The following is a 23,913-nucleotide window of genomic DNA, read 5'->3' as shown; positions in this document are numbered from 1 at the left end:
CAAAAGAAAATAGAATAGCATCAGTCTTTGTCCAAAGACTTGGTGTGAATATGGAATTCCATCTGCCTGGTGAAAACAAGTTTCAGTGTTTAAAGGGAGGCTTTAAAGTCTTAGAACAGTTTCCCTGTTTGGAAGTTGTTTGTGAATGCCATTATCAGAGCAATTATTAGTCAGCAGAATGGGAGGGGCCAGAAATTCCCCCTTGTTGATCTCTCTCTCTCTCTCTCTCTCTCTCTCTCTCTCTCTCTTAAGACAGTGGCATTCACTACACAAGCCACATTTTGTAGATAATAGCAGTAGTTGTAGCTGACATTGCATAAGAGCTTGGGTGTTCCGTTAAGGACATCAGGAAAAAGACTGGAATCAACTCTTGTCACTGAACCATACTGAAAATGCGTGAAATTGTGCATCTCCAGATCGGACAATGTGGAAACCAAATTGGAGCTAAGGTAGGAAGCTGGTTTTAAGAATGATTCTGGAAGACAATGAAAAGTAGTTGTTAAAATGGGAATTTAGTGGAAATTTGAACAAGATAGGACCAAGAAGCTGACAGTGTCTGTTCTGTGAAAAACACGGAATTAAAAGGAATGAATGATTTACTATATAATCAAACTTACAAAATTTAAGAAGATAGCCATAGGATCAGAACAATGATCTAGCCCTTCTGGCTAAGGCATTGACCTTAGCAAGCCTACAAGCAGGACACAAACAGCGCTTTCCTCCAAGCAACTGGTATTTATAGAAAAGTAGTCATGTTACTCTGTTGCAGCAAAAAGAATGAAGACTCAGTGAAACCTTAAAGATTAAAAAGTTTCACTCAACATAAGAAGTCAGTAAAATGGTTTGCCAAATAAAATCTGAGAGTCTGTAGGGTGCCACCAGACTCTCTGTTGTTTTTAATCAGAAGCCTGAAGTTGATGAAGTGGTCTGCACTCCACAAAAAGTTTACATCTCATAAGCATTGTTTGTCCCTAAAGTACCAAATTATCAAGTATGTATGGAGGCATTAGTGCCACTGGAATCTGCAGGCTTCGTATATCTATCATGACAAATAGCCTCTCACAGATTTTGGAGACTACATTGGGATTAAGAATATTTTTTACAAAGATATAATTTAATAATTTGAAATAAATCCATATTCTTTTTTTTCTATTTCACTTTGTAGACTTCCTTATAGAAGCAATCTTGCAGCACAGCTAACAGGAAAATACCCAATAAATATAAAAACCATAGTCACTTAAGACAGGGATGTTTAAAGGCAAGAACATTATAAATGATCAAATAAAGGCAAAGGCTACAGAAGTTGAAACAACAGAGCTAATTAGCAGTAGAACCATTTGGTAAAAAAAATTATTTTGGCATTCTAAGCTGAAAACTATCTGAAAAGTAGATGTACACATTATTATTCCTTAAGGTCATGGACACGATAAGATATAACACAGTGACAAAATTGCCTGAAAATATATTTAATGTACAAGTTGGCTGACAGGTGATCCTTTGAATCCCACCCAGTTGTTCTGTGGTCTTCAAAATGGTGCTGAAAAGAATGACTGTGCTTTGGATATGAAATTCTTTGTGACGAAAGCCGAGGAAGAAAAGACTCTGCCTTTTGAGGGGGAAAAATTGCTACAGATCTTTGTGTAGTTTACGGCAGCTTGTGGGAGAAGGCATCAGCAAGACACTTAACCCCAGGCTAGACTCCATGAAAACATGTGCCAAAGAAAACTTGATCAGCTGGTTGTTTTTGCTGGTGGAAAGCAACAGTGCAGACAGGCTGTTCCTGGATCTAAATGTCATGAACAGAAAGGTTCTATGTACAGGGGGATGGCTTGATCAGCCGGGGGCTAGTAGCCATATCACATCAGTTAAACCTCTTACACCTAAAAGCAGGATACTCCTGACTCTCAGATGCTGAACACAAGCAAGGGACTCAACCACCATCTTTGTGTCCTTTTTCCAAAGCCTCATGTCCAACTATTGCTAGAGAATTTGGAGGGAGTCCGCAAGACTTTAGGGGGCAGTCTGAATGTGAACAATTTCTTGGATGTGAGGCATTTAAAATACTGAAGACTTTGAAAAAAAAAAGGGTGTGCCTCTGTTCACACACTTGCATTCCCAGATAAAGACATAGAAGGGCTGGGTGTCCCAGCGGAGCAGCTAGATAGAGTCGAGGCTCAGCCAGTTGCTTTCCACTTCATGCCACTTTTCGTCTTCTATGAAAATTCTGCCTGGCTGTTGCTGTGGTTTTGATCTTGAGCCGCCATGCTGATTAACAGATCATACTTTTTCCCTACAAGGGTGTACTTTGATCTAGGAAAACAGTCAACACCAGAGAGACAGAAGTGAAGGGGCTTCAAGTGTTGACCTGGCACTTGGGAAATCCAGATTCAAGTCACCAACTGAATGAGGAAACTCACTGGGTGACCTTGGCCAATCACACACTCTCAGGCTCAGCCGGACCTACCCCCCCCCCCCCCCAAGGGTGTTATGAGGATAAAGCCAGAGAGCCATATGTGCTGCTTCAATCTCATTGGGGGGGGGGAGTCTGGGTATAAGCATAACTAATTGACTAAATAAACAAGATGAGCAGCAGGGCACACTGTTATAGAAGACCACACCAGTACCTGTTTCTCTGGATGAAGAAGCTGTGGGGATTACCAAAGAGTTTTCAACCTGCTAGAATCTGCACACATAATAGGATGATGATGCATGCTTATACATGCCCGGGGTCCCTTCTCCCACTACCTTGGTGTACACTTGGTCCATTGCTGATGTGCCCGCTGACCATGGCACATTGACCAAAAAAAAAAAAAGAGTGGTAACCCCTTTGAAAAGCAGGCAGGTAGCCTTTCTTGTGAGAGATTTCCAAGCTAATGCTAGCATGTTAAGGTGGAGACCCACCACCAAGTGTCAGTGTGGATTCAGGCTTTGCTGGCCTTTGGGAGTAATACGGAGCACTGTACAGTTCAGTTGTCCCTAGTGTGCTTTTCAGCAGAGAGGCAGAGGCCAGGAATTTGAATTCTCCCAGTGCCTCCAGGGGAGGGCACAGGATTGTGTCCCCCGCCCCGTGTGTGGCCTTGGGCAAGCTGCACTGTCCCAGAGTACCTCCAGAAGGAGTGACTGGGAAGCAGCTTCTAAATATTTATGCCTTGAAAGACCTAGGAGTGTCATCATAAGTCAGAATCTATTTGACAGCATGTTGTTGTTATGTTAAACATGCAAACAACTTTACATTCCTGGCCTGCTTTATTTGTTATAGTTCCCTATTTCTTATTTTCTTCTGAAGAGACAGATTGAGTGGATTCTATCATCATATTTAGCCTGTCAGTGGCACTGGGTTCAGTTGTAGCTGGGTGCTGGATCGAGTTGCCTGTTGCTTTTCTTGTTACAGATAATAAAATTCTTGTCTAGTTTCCTTATGGGCTTTAATGCCCACCATGGCACAATGTGTATAAACAGCTGCTTCCCCCTAAAGTCTTTTACAAAAGTGTTTTTTTAAAATTAATCCCCCAAAGGAATAACCATAACAATTGCATGCACGTTACCCAATGATATAGCTCATTACAACATTGTAAGGTGTTATGAGTCTTCTGGCACCCTGGAGACTCACAAACGTGTATTAGACTTGTATTGATTGCAACCCACCTGCATCATGCACAGTTTGTAAAAGCTTGCAGCCAACAAAACATGGTTGTCTTTTGAAACTGTACACCATGAAGATGGTTCAGACTTATGGCACCCTTTCTTTTTATGAAGCACTCATAAGGTTTACCAGTCCATCCTTCCAGTAGCATTCTGCAGCAGTGTAGTTTGTGCAAGGCTGCAAAGGTAATGGGATATATAACACCACCAGCCACACATGACCTGGGCATATGTGAGTGGTCCCTTTTCCAGGAAAATTTGAACTCTCAGCCATGTTCTCTAATCCACTGAGCTACAGTATACCAGTACAGTGGAACCTCGATTTATAAACTTAATCTGTATTGGAATGGTGTTCGAACATCACAACATTCAAAAGTCAAAGCAAAATTCCCCATAGGAATGCATTATAATCCATTCCAGCTGTTTTTCGTTCTTTAGAGACGCCGTTCGAAAGTAGAGGCATTAGTTCCCATAGGAACTAATGTAAAGCCGGTTAATCTGTACTCTACCACTAGGGGGAGAATTGTTTTATTTTTTCTTCTTTTGACTAAGATGATTTTAGGTTAAAAAAAAGGGCAGGAAAGGAGGGAGTGGGGAGGGAACATCTTTTAAACAGAACACTTTTTTCCGTTCATAAGTCAAAGCTCCATTCACAAGTCGAAGCAAAATTTTGCAAATGGAGCAGTTCATAAGTTGAAATGTTCGTAGGTAGGGACGTTCGTAGGTCGAGGTTCCACTGTACTTTTTTTAAAAAGATGCCTCAAAGATTAGTTATCCTAGCTACAAAACTTACACATGATTAATTCTCTCTTTCCTTGAACTAATGATGATATAAGTCATATTATACTTACAACTCTGTGAGAAACAACTGTGATCCTTCTGTAGTGTAACTATGACTCTTTGCCTTTTATAATTACAATGGTGTGGGGAATCATTGTTTTGATATACAGTACTAAATACAGTACCCCAGTCTAGTAACCTGTAGCATTCAAGAATTTTGTTTTAAAAGTAATAATTCCATCTACTGTTGCATAACACCAGCTCTAAAAAGTTAACTGTAAATATCACAATTTTAATAGCAACAACTGTTTTAAAGTACGTTTACTTTTAAGATGTGATTTACCAATCTCTAGTTGGAAGGGGGTGATAAAGTCTTTTTTCATCCATCTACAGCCTTTTCCCTTTTCCCAGTCTTGTACAACAGGATTGTATAGGATTACATTTGTGCTTAGGATGGACAGAAAAGATGCTTTTGCCACACAGACTCTTTAATGCAACTCTAATGCAACTCTGCAGTTTTAATATCACAGTTTTTTTACATTGGTTTAGGAGCACTAAATAGTATTTTTCTGTTGCTGTTACTTTAAGTTTTGTATTTTTATATCTATAGATTGATGCCATGTATAAATATGTGCCATGTTATGTCTCTTTAAAGTGGTCTTGTCCATGAAAGCTCATGTTAGAAAAGTATAACAGTCAATATTTAAGGTGCCACCATGCTTTTGTCCTTTTTATTTGTTCTGTTATTTTTTTATTCTTTACTTTTAATTTTGTTTTACCTATAAGTACAGTGGTGCCTCGCAAGACGAACGCCTTGCGAGATGAAAAACCCGCAAGATGAATGGCTTTTGCGATCGCTATGGCGCTTTGCAAGACGGTTTCTTCTATGGCTGTGCTTCGCAAGACGATTTTCCCCCCAAGACCGATGCCTTGGAAGACAAAAATATTAATTTGTCTTGCGAGGTTCCCATAGGAATGCATTGCAATGCATTCCTATTGGAAAATGCTTTTCGCACTACAAATTTTTCACAAGACAGCGCTATTCGCAGAATGAATTACATTCGTCTTGCAAGGCCCCACTGTAGTATCTGATTTGAGTTGGATGTAACACTGATGAACTATTTAATGGAAGGGCAGCTCATTCACAAATGTACTCATAAACAGGAGACAGCCTCAAACCCCATGTTATGCCTTGAATTCTGCAGGAGAAGGGCAGACCAGAACCAACTACTTGTTCACAATTTTTTTTTCTTGCCTCTTTTTTGTAGTTCTGGGAAATCATAAGCAGCGAGCATGGAGTTGACATCACAGGAAATTACTGTGGTGATTCGGTGCTACAGCAGGAGAGACTAAATGTGTACTTCAATGAAGCTTATTGTAAGTATGAAAGGGCTAATAAGGGAAATTTACTTTCAGGTGCGACAGCAGGATAAAAATAGCACACATGTTTTCATCTTCTGTTACTTTGAAGTGTATACATGTACATGTTTACCCGTTTATGAGAAATACTTGAGTGGATTGCAGTGTCAGCCTCAGAGTCACAAATGGGAAAAGAGATGAGGACAGCAAGCCTACACTCAACTTTTCTCAGAGCAGGTTCAATGGAAACCAATTAGAGCTGAGTTTTGTGTCAGCATCTTTCATAGGACTGCACTGCTGCTGCTTTATTCAACTGTAGCTGCAATTCATACACACATACATACCTATTTTTATTGCAGTCTTTAGACCAGTTAAAAACAATGACAGTTTCAACCTTTTCAGCATAAAAACATAACAGAATTGCCACTTAGTTTACAATCCATTTAAAATCTTACAATTCGATATATGCTTGTTTGGGAATAAGCCCTAATGAAAGCAATTTTTATTTCTCAACAAACATATATAAGACATGTGAGTTATGTAGAAAACAGTGAGATTAAACTTCTGCTAAGAGCAGGCTCCCCCTCACAAGTTAACATGACCAGCACTACTATTGACCTTGTCAAAGATACCATCCCTGTCATCTAGGATCTCAAGATTTCTTCTTCTACTCTTTGGTTGGGGACTGGTTTAGTTTGGAAGCAGTCACTTGGTGGCCTTCTAGACGTGGCTGAGATGAAACTTCCCATGTCTGTTGTTATGGGGCTTTCCAAACAAGGACTGATGGGAGTCCAATAACATCAGAAGGAGCCACTTGTGAGTGTAATTGTTAAACCAACTATCCTTCAGTGAGATGGCATTAAAGAGTAAAAGCAAGGCAAACCACCCTGGTTTCATAGATAAAAAGTATAAGTCAGGAAGGAAACAAGTAACACCTTATTGTCTGTTGATGCAAAGACAATTCTATTCACGGTTCTCCTGTCCTATCTATTATTTAGTCTCATTTAGTCTTCTGGCACCCACACTTTAAGCCCACTGACCCATCATCTAACTGAAGGGATTCTCCTTGCCAGCTCTTGGAAAGAAGAAGCGGCCTGTGTATTTTTTTTCACCTCATCATTTAATAGGCAGGAACAGAGGGAACACTCACTAGCAAATATGTTTTCATTGTAAGCATTTACCATGTTGTGGTTCTTTAAAATTGAAAGCAGAGGAACAGTGCTGTTCAAATCTAAAAGTATGCACATTTTTGAGATCTGTGTGTGAGAGGGAGGGAGAATTCACAACGGTCAACTCTAATGCTGGAGGCAGGTGTATCACTTTAATCGTGGAAGTACCACGATTGTTTGTTTTTAAACACCATTATGAAGATGAAAACTTCAGTAATCACTTTCAAATTCAGCCTATATTCATCTTCCAGTGGCTGGTCACAAAACAAAACACGCTAGATGCAAGGTAGGGAAGTGAAGAAAATAATATCCTATGAGAAGCAGACCTCTTTGGCCACTTAGAATGTACCTCTTGTGTATACATGTTAGGTATCTCTTTTACATTAAGAACATCATCAAAAGCATGGCTGTATCAAATATTACTTGTAACAACCTTTACTCTGACCTGTTTTTCCTTTGCCGCAGCCAATAAATATGTTCCCCGTGCTATCCTAGTAGACCTGGAACCAGGAACGATGGACAGTGTGCGATCAAGCAAAATAGGTCCATTCTTTCGCCCTGATAACTTTATTCATGGTATGTGTGATGTAGTAATAATATCAATAGAATCTAATAAATGGCTATTTCTGTAAGCAACATGGCTATTATACATTTCAAATGGAAAGGAATCTATATTACACATTCAATGCTTTTTACTGCTCTGGCTTCACCCTACGGAATCTTGCAACATGTAGTTTGGTTGTGGTTGTTGTTTAGTCATTAAGTCGCGTCTGACTCTTCGTGACCCCATGGACCAGAGCACGCCAGGCCCTCCTGTCTTTCACTGCCTCTCGGAGTTTGGTCAAATTAATGTTGGTAGTTTGGTTAGGCACTTGGAAATCTGACCTGTAGTTTAGGAGTGGCCATCAAAACTCTAGCAAAAATATCTCACCGTTTCACCAAACTACAAATCCAAGGATTTCATAGGATGGCACAAAGGCAGTTAAAGTGGAATCAACCTGCTGTAACTGTGCAGTGTCAACAACGCCCTTGACCTCTTCAACCATTGCTTACGAGCACTGTGAATCTATTCATTCTTACTGAACACACACAGTAAGTATCTCTATCCTTTGTAGTTGCAGATAAAAACTGAAAATATCTGGGAAGATTTGGCTAAGATATTTGAAGGTAGAAGAGTTCCTGAAGAACTTTTATGAATTTCTCCACATGTCACAACACTCTTACATTTAATAAAAGGTTGCTATATTTTTGTCTCCTGCCAAATATGCAGTGTGACCTCAACTTCCATCCTCCAAATAATTCTAAATCTTGTTGTGGTAACAAAATGTGAGGTTTCACTTTGCAGATTTTTAGCATACATCACAGTCCTTGATCGGAAAAAGGCAGTTAAGACTAACAAAAGCCTGGCTAGAACCAAGTTTCCCAACGAATTCTTGCACAGGAAATCAGCAAATCATTCTAAAACATAATTAAATATATTCAAAAATAAAATGTAAGCTATCTGTGCCATTGTCTGCATGTTTACTCGGAAGTAGATCCAACTGAATTCAATGGGCTTACCTCCAAATAAGGTTGTGTCTTAAGGTGTAACTGAACCAGTCTGTACAAGCAGAGGTGGCAATGTCTGGTCCTTGAGATGTTGCATTGTGAGCGCCATCAGTCCAAACGAACACAGTCAACGGTGAGAGATGTTCTGAGCTGCAGTTCAGTATTTGGAAGGTCACAGTTTGCTCGTGGTTGCGATAAAGTGATTATTCAATACATGCTTTTCTGCAAGATGTGGACCCAAGCTGTTTCAAATGCACTTAAAAGCATGTCCATGTTTGCCTTTAGCAGCTGCCTTATTGTAGACTTTTAAATGACACTGTTGATTTATTGGTTGTTGTGGGTTTTTCGGGCTCTTTGGCCGTGTTCTGAAGGTTGTTCTTCCTAACGTTTTACCAATCTCTGTGGCCGGCATCTTTAGAGGTGCTGTCCTCCGAAGATGCCGGCTACAGAGACTGGCGAAACGTTAGGAAGAACGACCATCAGAACATGGCCAAAGAGCCCCAAAAAACCACAGCAACCATTAGATTCCGGCCGTGAAAGCCTTTGTGAATATGTTGATTTATATTTTCTTTTCTTTTGCACCATGGGCATATTTTAAAAATAATAATTTTGGAATTAATTTTTTTTAAGTGCATTTTCTTCTCACTGACTTTTACCTTGTTTTTCTTATAATTATGTTTTCAGGAAATTCAGGTGCCGGGAACAACTGGGCCAAAGGTCATTACACGGAAGGAGCAGAGCTGATTGAAAATGTAATGGATGTCCTGAGGAATGAGTGTGAGGGTTGTGACTGCCTCCAGGGCTTTCAGCTTGCCCACTCCCTGGGTGGGGGAACAGGCTCTGGCATGGGCACTCTTCTGATCAACAAAATCAAGGAAGAATACCCGGACAGGATCATGAACACTTTCAGTGTGCTGCCGTCACCCAAAGTTTCAGACACTGTCGTTGAACCCTACAATGCCGTGTTATCCATTCACCAGCTGATAGAGAACACAGATGAAACCTTCTGCATTGACAATGAAGCTTTGTATGACATTTGTTTTAGAACCCTGAAGCTCCGCTCTCCAACCTACGGAGACCTGAATCATTTGGTGTCTCTCACCATGAGTGGCGTCACCACCTCGCTCCGCTTTCCTGGGCAGCTCAATGCAGACCTGAGAAAGTTGGCAGTCAACATGGTGCCCTTCCCCAGACTCCATTTCTTTATGCCAGGCTTTGCTCCATTAACAGCACGAGGCAGCCAGGAATATAGAGCTCTCTCGGTTCCAGAGCTCACTCAACAGATGTTTGATGCAAGGAACATGATGACAGCCTGCGACCCACGTCATGGGCGGTACTTGACTGTGGCGTGCATCTTCAGAGGCCACATGTCAACCAAGGAGGTAGATGAACAGCTCTTGGCTGTGCAGACCAGGAACAGCAGTCACTTTGTGGAGTGGATCCCCAACAATGTCAAGGTGGCTGTGTGTGACATTCCACCTCGTGGGCTAAAGATGGCAGCTACCTTCATAGGGAACAATACAGCCATACAGGAGATATTCCGACGGATCTCGGCACAGTTCTCGGCAATGTTCAGGAGAAAAGCATTTCTGCATTGGTACACTGGTGAAGGAATGGATGACATGGAGTTTTCTGAAGCAGAAGGCAACACTAATGACTTGGTGTCTGAATACCAGCAGTATCAAGATGCTACAGCAGAGGTAGAGGAATATGAAGAAGTAGAAGTGGAAGTAGAAGGGAACAGCAGTAAAGAAGAAAAGGAAACCCTTTAAAATTAAAGAATAGTGATTGAACTTTATCCCCTCCCCAGCAAACTAATTACTGCCGATAAGGTGGCTGGGCTCACCTGCATTTCTGACTGAACTTTTAATGATACACTGCGTTCAGGTTTGTGTTTTGTTTTTGTTTTTTGCATTAAGCCAAACTACACACAACTACACTGTCGACTCTTACATACCAGAAAACATCATCCTACTTGTAGCTGTTTAAAGTTGGTATCCCCAGCTGATCAAAGCAGTTAGCAGTTCTTCTGAAGTAGTACCTTTAATTGCTAATAAAGCATTTTGAACAATAAAAGTTATAAACATTACAGCTTCCTAAATCGAAAGAGTACATCAAAGTGCTTCAGTTGACGGGGCAGATTATGACAGACAGCAGTGAAGCAAAGTAAGGTAACTCTACCAGTCCAGCACTTGCAACACCAGTGAATCTGGATGCAGTTGTATATTTTCATTAAGAGTAACATTCAGCCAGTTCAAAGGAGCTTGGAGTTAGTAATGGCTAAAGGAGGTACTCAATACTATAGGGTCGTTTCTATAGTTCCTTCTGATTGCCAAGCTATCTCCACTTGGGAAGACCCCAATTATCCCAATTAATTTTCGCATAACATCATTTGTACATACTTGCCATTTTGAAATGAACTGAAGTGCATCCTAACAGAACCTTAATGCAAATTGATTCTAAGAAACAAATGAAAGAAGAACAAAATGCCAAGAGCAGGACAAATAATTAAGCTGGTCTGTGCTTTAGCTGAACTTACAATCCATTCATTAAAAAAAATAATGGAGTCATCTCTCTAGAAATGCAAAGAGAACTGCACTGCTGTAGGAAATGAAGGGTCCTTGTTTAGCATTATTTCTTCACTTTTAATGAATATGATACCTATAGAAAGTCACCAGTAGGCTATAAAATAAACAATTATCCCGTACTCAGAGACAGTTTTCCCTACAGGCACAAAGGCTCCACTTAGCTACAGCAGCTAAAGGCCATTCATAATGCCAGCTCTCGTTATTTATCCGATGCTGTTAAGCTAGTAATCATTGCTAGTGAGCCAGAGAATGTTAAGTATTATGTATTGTGAAGAAACACTTCATTTTGTCTATCCTGATCCTGACAAGTTATTTTTAAGACCCATAATATTAACACTGGAGGAAGACAGCAGCCTTACTGTATTGAAGTCAAGGTCAATGGTGAATTCATCACTACTTCAACAGGGTCAGGATTGCCATTTACACTAGATGCAGTCATTTGCAGCCTTTTAGCAGGTAAAATGTACTCAATTTATAGGGCTGCAGTCCTAAGACTTAAGAATAAAGCTAAACATTGTAAGAGCTTCAGGTGAATGAGTAGTATAGTTTGAGCACTGCAATTGGTCTGCATGCATTTTCTTGTTAGTTAAATATTTATAGAATATATATTATTATCTTTTCTAAGCAGCCATTTCTTATTCTTCAATGCAACCTTGGTGTTCATTAAAACCAACTAAGGATCCCATTAGCTTCAAATATTAAATATGTTCCTTGGCGACTAGAGCCCATTAGATGCATGAAATGGTATCCAGAGATTATAATACTATTCACATCTACATGGCAGCAAGCCCAACTCTACACAGTGGGATTTACCGTACTTCTCTGTAGACAAAAGCAGAGTCATGCGGCCTTTTGGGATATGTGTGTCTCCATGCACACACCTGTGTATGGAGAGTTTCAAATTGGGAGTCCACAAGGCAAGAAAGGGGTGGTTGTAGCACAGCCTTCCCCAGTGCAATGCCCTCTTGCTCTCTTTGATTACAATACCCATCAAAGTAGCTAGCACGGTAAACAATGAGGTTTTGATGGGAGTGGAGGTTGGAAAGGCTGTAGCAGGTAGCCTATGCAGAAAGCAAGTGTAGATCATCTGTCACCATGACCTTAACTTGAACGATAGTACTGACACCATTAGGGGTACAATTATTTATCGAAAGGAGGCAAACCCTGATCCTTAATGTGTCCATTGATGTGCCAAAGACATAATACTGTTACTCTTGGTGCTTGTAGCAAACTTGCCTTACTTTAGAACACCACTTGGATCTGCCTGCCAGGTAATGCTGGTCATTGGTTCTCAGCAAACTCTTATCTGGACTTATATTAGGTGATGGAAGTTGCACTCTAAGCATAACAGAAAGGCTTTAAGTTGTGCATTCTTGCTTTGGAGGCATATAATAAAGCAGAAACAACTATGAATGAAGTTTCGCCTCTCCAGAAGAGAATTCCAAGTGTATTAGCTTTTAGCATAACCTTATTTTGATCCATGTGATGTAGGGAATTTAAGTCAGCTTTCTTTGCTTTCTAACTCAAAGTTTTAGTGCTCATGAGTGCATTGTTTTGACATATTTGGTGCAAACTGTTGAATGCTTATGAACTATTACTTTTTCTTTTCTTATAAAAATAGCACAAAAGAAGCATTAACATTATCTTCCTGTGTGACAAAGAACAAGCATTTATCCCACTAACCAGTTTACAGTGGTACCTCAACTTACGAATGTCTCCACTTATGAACATTTTGAGTTACGAACGGCTCTGTTCGCAAAACGTTGCTTCGACTTGCGAACGAACCTTTCCTGCCCTTTTTTTAACCAAAGGTCATCTTAGGTCAAAAGAAGAAAAATAAAATAAAAAATTTCTCCCCCTAGTGGTAGAGTATGGATTAACCAGCTTTGCATTAGTTCCTATGAGAACTCTACTTGTGAACAGCGCCTCGACATAAGAACGAAAAACAGTTGGTACGGATTAAATGGTTTTCAATGCATTCCTATGGGAAATTTTGCCTCGACTTACGAACTTTTCGATGTACGAATGCCGTTCCAATACAGATTAATTTCGTAAGTCGAGGTACCACTGTATTTCACTTGAAGTATAATGTTGACTAAGTATTTGGCTCCATTACATTTTACTTTCAGTATAATTTGACCAAGTATTTGTTATTATTTATTTATAATTTTGAGCAAGTATGTTTAAGCTATCTTTCACTGCATATACCACACAGTACTTAATAGGAAATGAAATATATTGAATGTTTATCAGTTCTTAACTTTCATATGAATTAGAGAAATGTTTTCTATCATCTAATGTATTTATAAAGCCGTTATTGCTTGAAAAGGAATAATAGCTAAAATCCTGTTGTTTAATATAAGCTACAATTAGAGTAGGTCCAGAGTCTTGTTACAAGAATTTCAAATGTATTGGCTTTTAGCATAACCTTATTTTCAGTCCACTGATTCAAAAGAAAGCTGACAGGAAAAAAATTAATTCATTTGAATTATAGTGCTGGAGAGCTTAGCGGATACACTGGGTTGCCAGAAAGACAAACAAGTGGGTCCTAGAGCAAATCAAGCTTGAACATCCTCTGGAGGCAAAAATCATGAAATTGAGGCTGTCCTACTTTGGCCACATCATGAGAAGGCAAGGTTCTCTGGAAAAGCCAGTAGTGCTAGGAAAAGTTGAAGGCAACAGGAAGGGAGAAAGACCAAATACAAGATGGACTGACTCCCTGAAGGAAGCCACAGTCTACAAGAGCTGAGCAGGGCAGTTGAAGAGAGGAATTTGGAGAGTGCTCATTCATAAGGGTGCCATAGGTCGGAGGGGACTTGATGGGACATCATAACAACAACAAAGTCTAAGTTGCAACTTATTATGCTAAGCAACAGTGTTTCAAGCAACAAATTCCTCCTTATACAGAATTATTGGACTCAAACTGGCTTGTAAGCAGGTATTCAGGCAGCTAGAGAAGTTTGTGATTTGGGAGAGAACTTTTATCCCACATTTTCTAAAAGAAATTTAGATCATACTAGTCTAATAGCAGGGGCTTTCCTCTTCAAAAGAAGCCTGTAAGGTTAATCTCTTAGAAATAATGTCTAGAAAAAAACAGTTAGTGCTCTTTATAACCAACCAACTATTTGAAAATGGGGCTGCCATGGAACAGCTGGATGAAACATCTTTTTACATAAAGAAAATATCATATATTCATTCAGTTAAAGAGATACACAAAACATGAGTTCTTATTTGTGTCCTCATTCCAAATACCATTGGTCATATTATGTTTGATCACAGCTTAATTACAGTACATTGAGCAATCAGCCATCTCAACATGACATTTACAGTGTAATCCTACACAGGTCAACTTAGAAGTGTATTCAACTGCATTTCAACGATCTCGCTCCCTGGTGTGTGTAGGACTTTTGTCTTAAAATCAACAAAACCAATCTAGTAGCATAGAATTTTGGAAAAAAATCACATCATGCATGTCCTTCCAAGGAATTGTTAACACAAATTCTTGCAACAAAACAAGAAGTGGGAAGAAATGTATAGAGGAGTCATAGAACTAGGAGGAAAAATTGTTCATTTAATGAACATGTTCAACTAAGCTAGCCATTTGTACTCTTATCTTTCCTTTCCTCTCACATAATTAGCAGAATGTCAACAGACTCTCCAATTTCTTACTGTGTTTCTCTGTAGAAAAATTACACAGTAAAAAGTTAAAACAGGAGAATGCATTCTTTTGCAAGGTACACAATCCAGTGTTAAGTATTAGTTAGATTCCAAAGGAGAGATTTCAGAGCATGTTCCTATTGACATGAATGGCACTTAGAAAGTGTTTACATTGGACCAGATTGACCCAAACTTGTTCAATGGGATACAAGCATCATTTGGAAGGCTCCTGCTACATGGCAGTCTTTAGATTCCAAGAAGCACAAGCATGGAGAAAGGCTGCCTAAAACAGCTCTTCCCATGCAAAAGAGCTTTAGCACTCACCTTTTCCATAACTAAGGACTTTTAAAAATGGAAAGGTCACTAAGTGAGTAAAGTGCAAGTCCTACCCTGAACATAGAACTACTCTATGAGTAAACAAGTTTGTGGAGTAAGGGAAGAAGAGGTTATAATTCAGGTTCTTTTTCTAGATTGGCTGCTGAGGCATTGAAGAATGTGTCGGATGTGCTTTAATTTGGATTGCAGCATTGAGCAGGGGGTCGGATTCAATGACATTCTAAGATGCTTCCAACTCAATTACTCTATGATTCTGTTTTGACACAGCTTTAAATAGATTCTCAAATGATATTTTTAAATGGCCATTAACTAAAAAATAATAATTCTGTTTAAACCTGTGATTTCATTGTTAGGTTTTTGTTGATTGTCAATATAAAAAAGAAGAAAAGAAAAAAAGAACATGAAAAGGATATTCTATGTATTTATATGTACTGTACATACACAATTCTGGTTGTATTATACAATTTCCAAATGTGTGGTATTACAGTTACTCAATAAAAGTAATATTCCATAGGAGTATTTTCACAAAGTTCTATTTATTGACATGTTGATTTACATAATTGCAGAGAAATTTCACCAAACAGAAAGTCGTTAGGTTGTGAAGAAGGGCAATTCTATGAGTCAGCATTTTCTCCATTAGAGATCAGGCCCTGTTAAGACAATTAGAGTACAGAATAAGTGTTATGTTGCTATACCAAATGTGACACAAAACAGCCCAAGAATTACTATTGCTGTATTATTCCCTATAGTTTCGAGGTCTATAATACTTCCAAATCAACAGCAACGAGTCAGTGAATTGCTGTGCAAAGCTAACAAACCTGGCCGGCTACAACAGTTTCCACTAGAGATGTGGATGAATCTAAAAACGGATCGGCTTTTTCGACGAATATAGCCGATTCGTTAAATGTTCATCCCTTCATATCCATAGGTTCCAGAGACCCCCATGAATACGAAGGGATTAATATTTACCTGTTTTTATTCGTCCTCCATATTAAAAAAAGAAACAAACAAACAACATTCTGCCTGCTGGCTGCCGATCAGCTGATCAGCAGTGGATAGGCAGCCACTCCCCCCACAGCCTACACCACCCCCTTCCTTTCTCTACCTTAGCCCCCATCATACTCCCACCAACACTCTCTTACCTTAATCGCTGATGCCGAGGTCTCCATCAGGCCTCCGCAGCCATGGTGTGTAAAAAGGGAAACTGGCTGCCCTTTGCAAAGATGGCAGCTGCAGCTTCCTTACCCTAAATGAAGCCGCAACCACCATCTCTGCAAAGGGCAGCCAGTTTCCCTTTTTACACGCCATGGCTGCAGAGGCCTGATGGAGACCTCTGCAGCAGAGCTTAAAGTAAGGGGGTGTCGGTGAGAGGGGGCTAATGTAAGGAAAAGAAGGGGGTGGGTAGGCTGTGGGGGTGGCTGGCTGGCTGGGTGTGTGCCTATCGGCCTCTGATCAGGTGATCAGTGGCCGATAGGCAGAATGGTGGGGTTTTTTTTTGTAATGTTGCTGAAGACAAACTCAATGCCTCATGCATGCCTCTCAGTGCCAAAGACCTCTCATTCTGCTGGGGCCAAAAATAACTCCCTCAATACCATGGGCTTCTGTGCCGTGTGGTAAACTCTCCTGGGGGGACCCAATTTATGGGTGAATAACAGATGTCCAATATCCAATCTTCACCAAAATTGGCAGGCATGTTGGGAAAAGACATAGGAAGTTCCGTTGTGATTCTGGATTCTCCAAGTACCTCGGGGGAGCTTTCCTGGGGGTGTCCTATTTGTGAGTATAAAACTCAGGGGTACGCGATCCAATGTTCACCAAACCTTCAGGAGTTGTAGAAATGCGTATGAGGAAGCTTCCCTGCAAATTTGGTGTCTCTAGGTGCTTGGGGGCCAGTTTTATAGTCTTTTAAAGCGAAGACAAATCGACAGATCAATTCATCAAAGAATATTCGTATTCGTTGATCTGTAACCTTTATGAATCACAAATCAAAATAGATCACAATTTTTTTTATTTGTCCCCATCTCTAGTTTCCACCCATGTTTTACAGTTGTTCGAGGAGCTGGAGTGCTTGGAGCACTCTTTGGAAGGTGTACAACATAATTAGGCAAGGAATACTTTTGCCTCCTAGTGAGCTGGGTACTGAAATTACCAGCCATGGAAGGATGGAAGGCTGAGTCAACTTTAAGCCGGCTATCTGAACCCATGGAGATTGAACTCAGGTCATGAGCAAAGGATTGAGTGCAGTACTGTAGCTTAACCACTGTGCCATGGGGTTTGATATTTAGTACCTTTTCCACAACCAGCCTCCAGGGCATTTTTGAACTTTCCAAATCCCTCCTGTGGCGATCCCCCTTTGTGCCCTTTATACCTCTGGGTTCCACAAAGGTAAATATGCCCTTTTCGCTGCCACCAGGTATTATACTAATACCAAATCAAATCCCACACACTCAGGAGCTGTCACCCCAAAGGGTCATACAATCTCAGGAGACAAGGGCTTTAAATAAACATTGTTTTATTATTGAACAGAATCATAAGTATAATCAAATGTAACTGTTATATATTCATGTGTGTTAAATCAGGTGTTAACGTATATCAGATCATGTCAATATTTCTTTTGATAAACTGATGAGATCATTCCTGCTTGTCCAATATGTTTTATTCTTTCAATTTCTTTTCTTAACCCTTTTTGTTACTCCTATGCCCTAGCACTGTTTCAATAACTTCTGGTCCCTAACTCTCTCTGAACCTCTCTCTCTCTCTCATTCCAACTCCTGTCTCCCCCAGCTGTTCCAACTGTCATTCTGACTCCGCCCCTCCTGCTCTATCCCCTGATTGACATGCAGGAATGACGTCATACCTTGGGTTCCGTTACACCTCCCAACTTAAATTTTTTAAAAGAAGGAAAGTTTTGTTCAAAATGCCCCCTTGTATCTCCTAGGGGGCAATTTTGCTATCTTTGACAGCACCTCCAGATGGCCCAAATTCTCCAATTGTTTTAAAACATTTTAGAATTATTTTTGGTCACCAGAGGGCACACAGGTTTTTCCCTCAGTTAATCTACTATTTTTAGTTAAACCCGTTTTTGCTGAATGAGTTTCAGTAAAACTTTTGTTCAGCACAGTGGAACAACCCAGAATTGAAACAATGGACTTAAAAACATTTAAAAACATTTTTGGCTACCTGGAAAGGCCTTCTGTGAGAATGATGTTCTATGTCAGAGACTTGCTGACATGCCTGCAGAAGACCCTTTGGTGTAGGTGGCCTTGTGGTGGCAGAGAAGTAAAAGAAGCACTCCAGAGAGCTGATGAATTCAAGGCTATCTTCCCCTTCACATCCCCCCCCCCTTTAATGGTAGTCAACTAGGTGATTCTTGGGACTGGCATAATTCTCTCCTTCCCACTTACTGAATTGGGAGAGAAAATAGTTGTTCCTTTTTATCTTCTCAAACAACCTCGTCAGATAAATGTTTTATCATTTCATACATTTCATTTCTGAAAAAGCATTTTAAGGCTCTTGTTGAAAGGAGGCACTTTTTAGCATACCAACTGCAAAAGTGAAGTACTGTATGTTTGCTATGCTATGATTGCCGGAAGAAATATCAACAACCTCAGATATGCAGATGATACCACTCTGGTGGCAGAAAGTGAGGAGGAATTAAAGAACCTTGTAATGAGGGTGAAAGAGTGCAAAAAATGGCCTGAAAACATCAAAAAAAACTAAGATCATGGCCACTGGTCCCATCACCTCCTGGGAAATTGAAGGGGAAGCTATGCAAGCAGTGACAGATTTTATTTTCTTGGGCTCCATGATCACTGCAGATGGAGACAGCAGGCATGAAATTAAAAGACACCTGCTTCTTGGAAGGAAAGCGATGACAAACCTTGACAGCATCTTAAAAAGCAGAGACATCACCTTGCTAACAAAAGTCCGAATAGTCAAAGCTAGGGTTTTTCCTGTCGTGATGTATGGAAGTGAGAGCTGGACCATAAAGAAAGCAGACCGCCGAAGAATTTATGCCTTTGAATTGTGGTGCTGGAGGAGGCTCTTGAGAGTCCCCTGGACTGCAAGGAGAACAAACCTATCCATTCTAAAGGAAATCAACCCTGAGTGCTCACTGGAAGGACAGATCCTGAAGCTGAGGCTCCAATACTTTGGCCATCTCATGAGAAGAGAAGACTCCTTGGAAAAGACCTTGATGTTAGGAAAGTGTGATGGCAAGAGGAGAAGGGGACGACAGAGGATGAGATGGCTGGACAGTTTCTGCGAAGCAACCAACATGAAATTGACACAACTCCGGGAGGCAGTGGAAGATAGGAGGGCCTGGCGTGCTCTGGTCCATGGGGTCACGAAGAGTCGGACACGACTAAACGACAACGACGATGCTATTTTTTAAGGCAATGCTATGTGTAAAGCTCATGCTTTGCATGTTTAAGATTCCAGGTTCTGTCTCCAGCATCTTCTGTGAAAAATATCTCCAGAGGCAGAAGGACCAAGAAATAGCTACGCTGTGACCTTGTGTGGCTGCTGCCAGGCATCAGAGTTCCTGGCTAGACAGATACATGTTCTGATCCAGTGTAAAGCAGCTTCATATGCTACACTTGATGAAGTGTGATATTTAGACAAGTGGAGAATATCTACAGCTGCTACAGTACAAAGGAGGAACATAAGCATGAGGCACACACATGCAATCAAAGGTTTGCTTGCTAGACTACAGTAGTTTCCAAAGCAGAAAATGTGTCTTGTCTCTTCCGCAGCAGTGGTAGCAACTGCAGCAGAAACAATAGGACCTGCTTATCTGCAGGATCAGTATCCATGGATTCACTTACCTGCTGGCTGGAAATGTTGAATTAAAAAAGCCCAGATGTGTTTACCAGAATTGATTACTAGAGCATGCCAAAGATCATGCTATGTACTGTACAGCATTCACTATTTCCATGTTTTTCAGCATCCATGGGCTCATGGGCTTGGAACCAATTCCCTATGGATACTGTGGTCCTGCTGTACAATTGTTGCTTAATACTCCATTCTCTTGCACATAATTGAACTCTCTTAGAGCTTAATGTCATCATATCTACAATACTTTTAAGCCTGCACAAATTCTCCCCAGCTTACTGGGTTAACTTTTCTACTGCAGTTCTCAAAGAAGTTTATAACAATTTCAAACATTAAACTCTGAACAACCTGTAACTAGCACCAGGCATGGCAGAAGGGTCTATTTGACACTGTTAGACTTTGTTGCAAAAATAAAAGAGTACCAGGAATTTCCTCACTTACCTGCATGTCATTCTTTTTTTGTTTTCACTACTTTTACATTTGCTCCTGCTACTTTCTCTGCTTCTGCTTTAAACTGTGGTTTTAATGCATCTCTTACTGCCTTGGCGCAGATCTGAGAATACCGGATGTAACTGGAAGGAGAAGAGAAAGATTTATAAACCCCATTGTGTATGTTACGCCCAGTCAAGTTGCTTTCAACTTAAGGTAACTCCCATTGGTTTCTGAGGTATGTCAGATGTTCAAAGGGTGGCTTACCCCCACATCCCCTGATAAATCTTCCTAGCTGAGTTGGATATTCTGTCCATTATGCCGCACTGGCTTTCATGTGAAACACCTTAGACTGCCTTTGTTGGAAACAGCTAACACAAAATTAGCCTTCAAACATCTTCAAGAGAAGAACTCCACACATATTCATTTATTCATTCAATGAATTTATATACCACGCATCTAGCCAATATACATTAACTGTTGTGAAAAAATAACAGAAGTATCCATCATCATTAAGAATCATGATGTACAGAAACTTGACCAACTTTTCTGTTGTCTTTACTTTTTATATCCAGAAAATATTCAGAAGGTTTTTTTTTCTGTGCAGATTTGGGGTGTGAGTGGCTTGTTTGCAGAGAAAAGGGTAAATAATGGAAGGAGAAGCAGCAGCCAAGAGAAAAGAGAACAGCAAGTGTTGTGTGTGTAGAAAAGATGGCAAAAGGGAAGAGAGAGAACACACAGACAGACAGTGTCAGTATTCACCTCTCTCTCTCTCTGCAAAGCCTTTGCTCCCAGAAGCTGCCACTTTTTTTTTAAAGTCCCCCTTGTCCTGTTGTTTTTTAAAACAACTTAAGAACTCTCTTGCAGGCAAGAGAAGCTACAGAAGTTCTTTTGAACTGTGCCACCTACAGGTGCTTCAAATGGAACTCCTAGTAAAAGGCTTTTAAACAACTCAGCTTCTATGGTCACTTACTTTACATTGGAGAGAAGTGAATACCCCAATGCAACTTTGCAGTGAGAGAAGATGGGCTAATTTGCATTTTCCCATTGTTACATTTGACAATTATTTCAGAAGAGCATCACTGATGTCTGCGCAGAGAAGATGAAACTAGAAGGGAAGGCATGGTTTGGCATTAAAGGGTCCTAGCTGTACAGAGTCTGAAGGTTTGGCCAATCAGTTGTTGCACATGCATGGGTGTCATGTGTCACTGCTTTCACTTCTGTCTTTACTGACTGCTTTAGAGTTTCCAAACATTCCATTTGATACATCCTCTGCTCCCCATTATTTTTCACTATTTGATCCAAGTCCCTTCTCCGTTATTCATTATCTCAATCTTCTTAAGCTAATCTGGAAAGATATCACAATTCACAGAGGCCTCGATGTCATGACTGTTGCTTTCACTTCCAAGAAGCACAAAAGAATATGTTCTGTACCTGAATACTGGGAAACACTAAAGCTTGAAACATATACATATTCGGTATGCTAACAAAAGTGTAAAGGCATCTACAGACAGGTAGCATGTTCATGCATATTCAATCTACGATCATAAACAAGAGCTCTGTTGAATCACTGCAAAAGCTAGCATCCAGTTTCCCGTGACCAACCAAACATCTACGGAAAACCCTTCTCTTTCTGTTGTTATTCAGCACCTGGTATTCAGACTTGTGGTACCGATCATGGAAGTAGCACAGGGGTCTGCAGACTTTTGATCCTGAGGTCCACCCCAGCTATTTTCATTTTTGGGGGCCGAAGGAACAGGAAGAACCCTGATACGTTGCTATTTGGGAAGAAAGGGAATTGCCCTGCCAAGGGTCGGCTGCATATTTCCAGGTATTCAGATTGCAACAGGTAGGTACAAATTCCGGGAACTAAAATAAATCTCATCCGAATAGCACACACGAGTCAAATAATTAAATTCCCCTCCCCTCCCGCAACTCCGAAGGGCCCTTGAGCTTCATCTCTTAAGGCCCGCGGTCTTTCGGGGCTGGCAGGAGGCTCGACACGTATCTCCGAAACAGGCGAACATCTGAAGTACAGGCAAAAAGCTCGAAAAACTTCTCAAAGGGCCCCCTGTCTCCGAGGAGAGGCGAAGGTTTAAGATAAGCCAAAAGACCGAGCTTTCCGTACCTGAGCCCAGCCTGTCTCCAGTACGACACCATGGCTACTAAACGGCCCAACTGCGACCGGCTTTCCTCTCGTCTAAACCCGCAAGGTCGGGAGCAATCAAACCGCTCGACCCTGACAAGATCCGGCGTAACTCGGAAGCACTTCCAAGACCCGGAAACAGAAGGTGATGCGACCAATCACAAGACAGCCTGCCTATCATCGCCCCTCCTCCTTGAAATCCGACCCGGCCCCCCTCAAGGCCTATCACTGCCCTTGAAGTTCCTCTTCAGAGGTAGGAACCAATCAGATCACGGGCTGTTGTCCCGGCGGGCGTTTCCATTGGCTACGCGATATGCCGTTGGCTTTGAACCTTCCAGCGCTAGTGGTGCTGTGAGGGCCTGGAGCCTCCTCAGCTTTAGAGCGCTGGTTCCCAACCTTAGGTCGCCCAGGTGTTCTTAAGACCACCATTTCCAGAAGCCCCGGTCAAATTGGTTTTATTTATTTAGCTTAATTAAATGCTGCCTTTCTTCTGGAACTGGAAACCAAAGTGGTTTATAATATCGTTTTTAAAAAGCGATTAAATCATTAAAGGCACCAAAGCACCATATATTACAAATATTAAAATAGAAATAAACTCTTTATAGTGCTGAGATAAGTAGTATTGATTGGTAATCTTAATTAGTATCAATAAGTAAAAATTAGAATACTGTACTTTAAAACCCTTTAGTTAAAATATGAATAATACTTTGCCAAAAAAGGGAAACCAGCAAATTATCTAATGCTTTCTTAATTTGTTGTTGTTTAGTCGTTTAGACGTGTCCGACTCTTCGTGACCCCATGGAGCAGAGCACGCCAGGCCCTCCTGTCTTCCACTGCCTCCCGGAGTTGGGTCAAAGTCATCTCGTCTTTCTTAATTCCATGGCTTTTATTTATTTATTTATTTAACTTATATGCCGCCCACACTACCCGAAGGTCTCTTTAATTGCCAAAGACCTGCCTGAATCTATATGGTCTTTGCCTACTTGCAGAAAGACAGCCAGGGACGGCAGGGATAGCCTGTCTTGGCAAAGATTTCCAGAGCAAGAGAACAACCACAGAGAAGGCCCTCTCTCAAGTCACCGGTGGGCCACTGAAGGTGGTAGGACAGTGAGAAGGGTCTCCAGCAGATCGCAAAGCCCATGGAAACTTATGTAGGAAAATGCGGTCTTTCATATAACAGGACCCAAGTAAAATGGGGCTTTGTAAGTCCAACATCAGTGAAAAGGAGAGGGTAGGATAAAGAAGAGGTGAGAACCTTCTGGATGAGTCAGTGTGCATCTAACCATACTCACAATCTCTAAAGCTTGTGCCCATTTGCTTTCTACCATTACCTTTCATGCCTGTATTGTAGCTGAAGAGGACACACTCTGCTGCCATGTGGTTTGCAGAATGCAGGGCCAGTGTTACTATATTATGAAGGGAAAGA

General features: G+C 40.8%; 2 protein-coding genes across 2 annotated transcripts; one reads left to right on the top strand and one right to left on the bottom strand.

The window, feature by feature from the left end:
* The first annotated feature begins 220 nt into the window (after nt 1-220).
* TUBB1 (tubulin beta 1 class VI) lies at nt 221-15,608 on the top strand. The gene is made up of 4 exons (XM_020804360.3): nt 221-449; nt 5,691-5,799; nt 7,416-7,526; nt 9,183-15,608. The coding sequence occupies exons 1-4, from the start codon at nt 393-395 to the stop codon at nt 10,268-10,270; spliced, it is 1,365 nt and encodes a 454-aa protein (XP_020660019.3). The 5' UTR covers nt 221-392; the 3' UTR covers nt 10,271-15,608.
* ATP5F1E (ATP synthase F1 subunit epsilon) lies at nt 15,597-23,246 on the bottom strand. Its single transcript, XM_020804364.3, has 3 exons — nt 22,470-23,246; nt 20,354-20,484; nt 15,597-15,729 (listed from the first exon to the last, which is right to left on the bottom strand). The coding sequence occupies exons 1-2, from the start codon at nt 22,499-22,501 to the stop codon at nt 20,361-20,363; spliced, it is 156 nt and encodes a 51-aa protein (XP_020660023.1). The 5' UTR covers nt 22,502-23,246; the 3' UTR covers nt 15,597-15,729; nt 20,354-20,360.
* Nucleotides 23,247-23,913: the final 667 nt, after the last annotated feature.

Source organism: Pogona vitticeps, chromosome 4 (assembly GCF_051106095.1).
Source record: "Pogona vitticeps strain Pit_001003342236 chromosome 4, PviZW2.1, whole genome shotgun sequence".
Classification (NCBI taxonomy): Eukaryota; Metazoa; Chordata; class Lepidosauria; order Squamata; family Agamidae; genus Pogona; species Pogona vitticeps.
The sequence above is the reverse complement of the archived record's forward strand: the minus strand, read 5'-3'. Positions and strand labels throughout refer to the sequence as shown.

Bases quoted from the DNA above. Each gene is read 5' to 3' on its own strand.
- TUBB1 (XM_020804360.3), top strand. From the start codon at position 393: ATGCGTGAAATTGTGCATCTCCAGATCGGACAATGTGGAAACCAAATT. The intron at 5,800-7,415 runs GTAAGTATGAAA...CCTTTGCCGCAG, and splicing joins GTACTTCAATGAAGCTTATT to CCAATAAATATGTTCCCCGT. The intron at 7,527-9,182 runs GTATGTGTGATG...TTATGTTTTCAG, and splicing joins CCCTGATAACTTTATTCATG to GAAATTCAGGTGCCGGGAAC.
- ATP5F1E (XM_020804364.3), bottom strand. From the start codon at position 22,501: ATGGTGTCGTACTGGAGACAGGCTGGGCTCAG. The intron at 20,485-22,469 runs GTACGGAAAGCT...TTCTCCTTCCAG, and splicing joins TGGAGACAGGCTGGGCTCAG to TTACATCCGGTATTCTCAGA.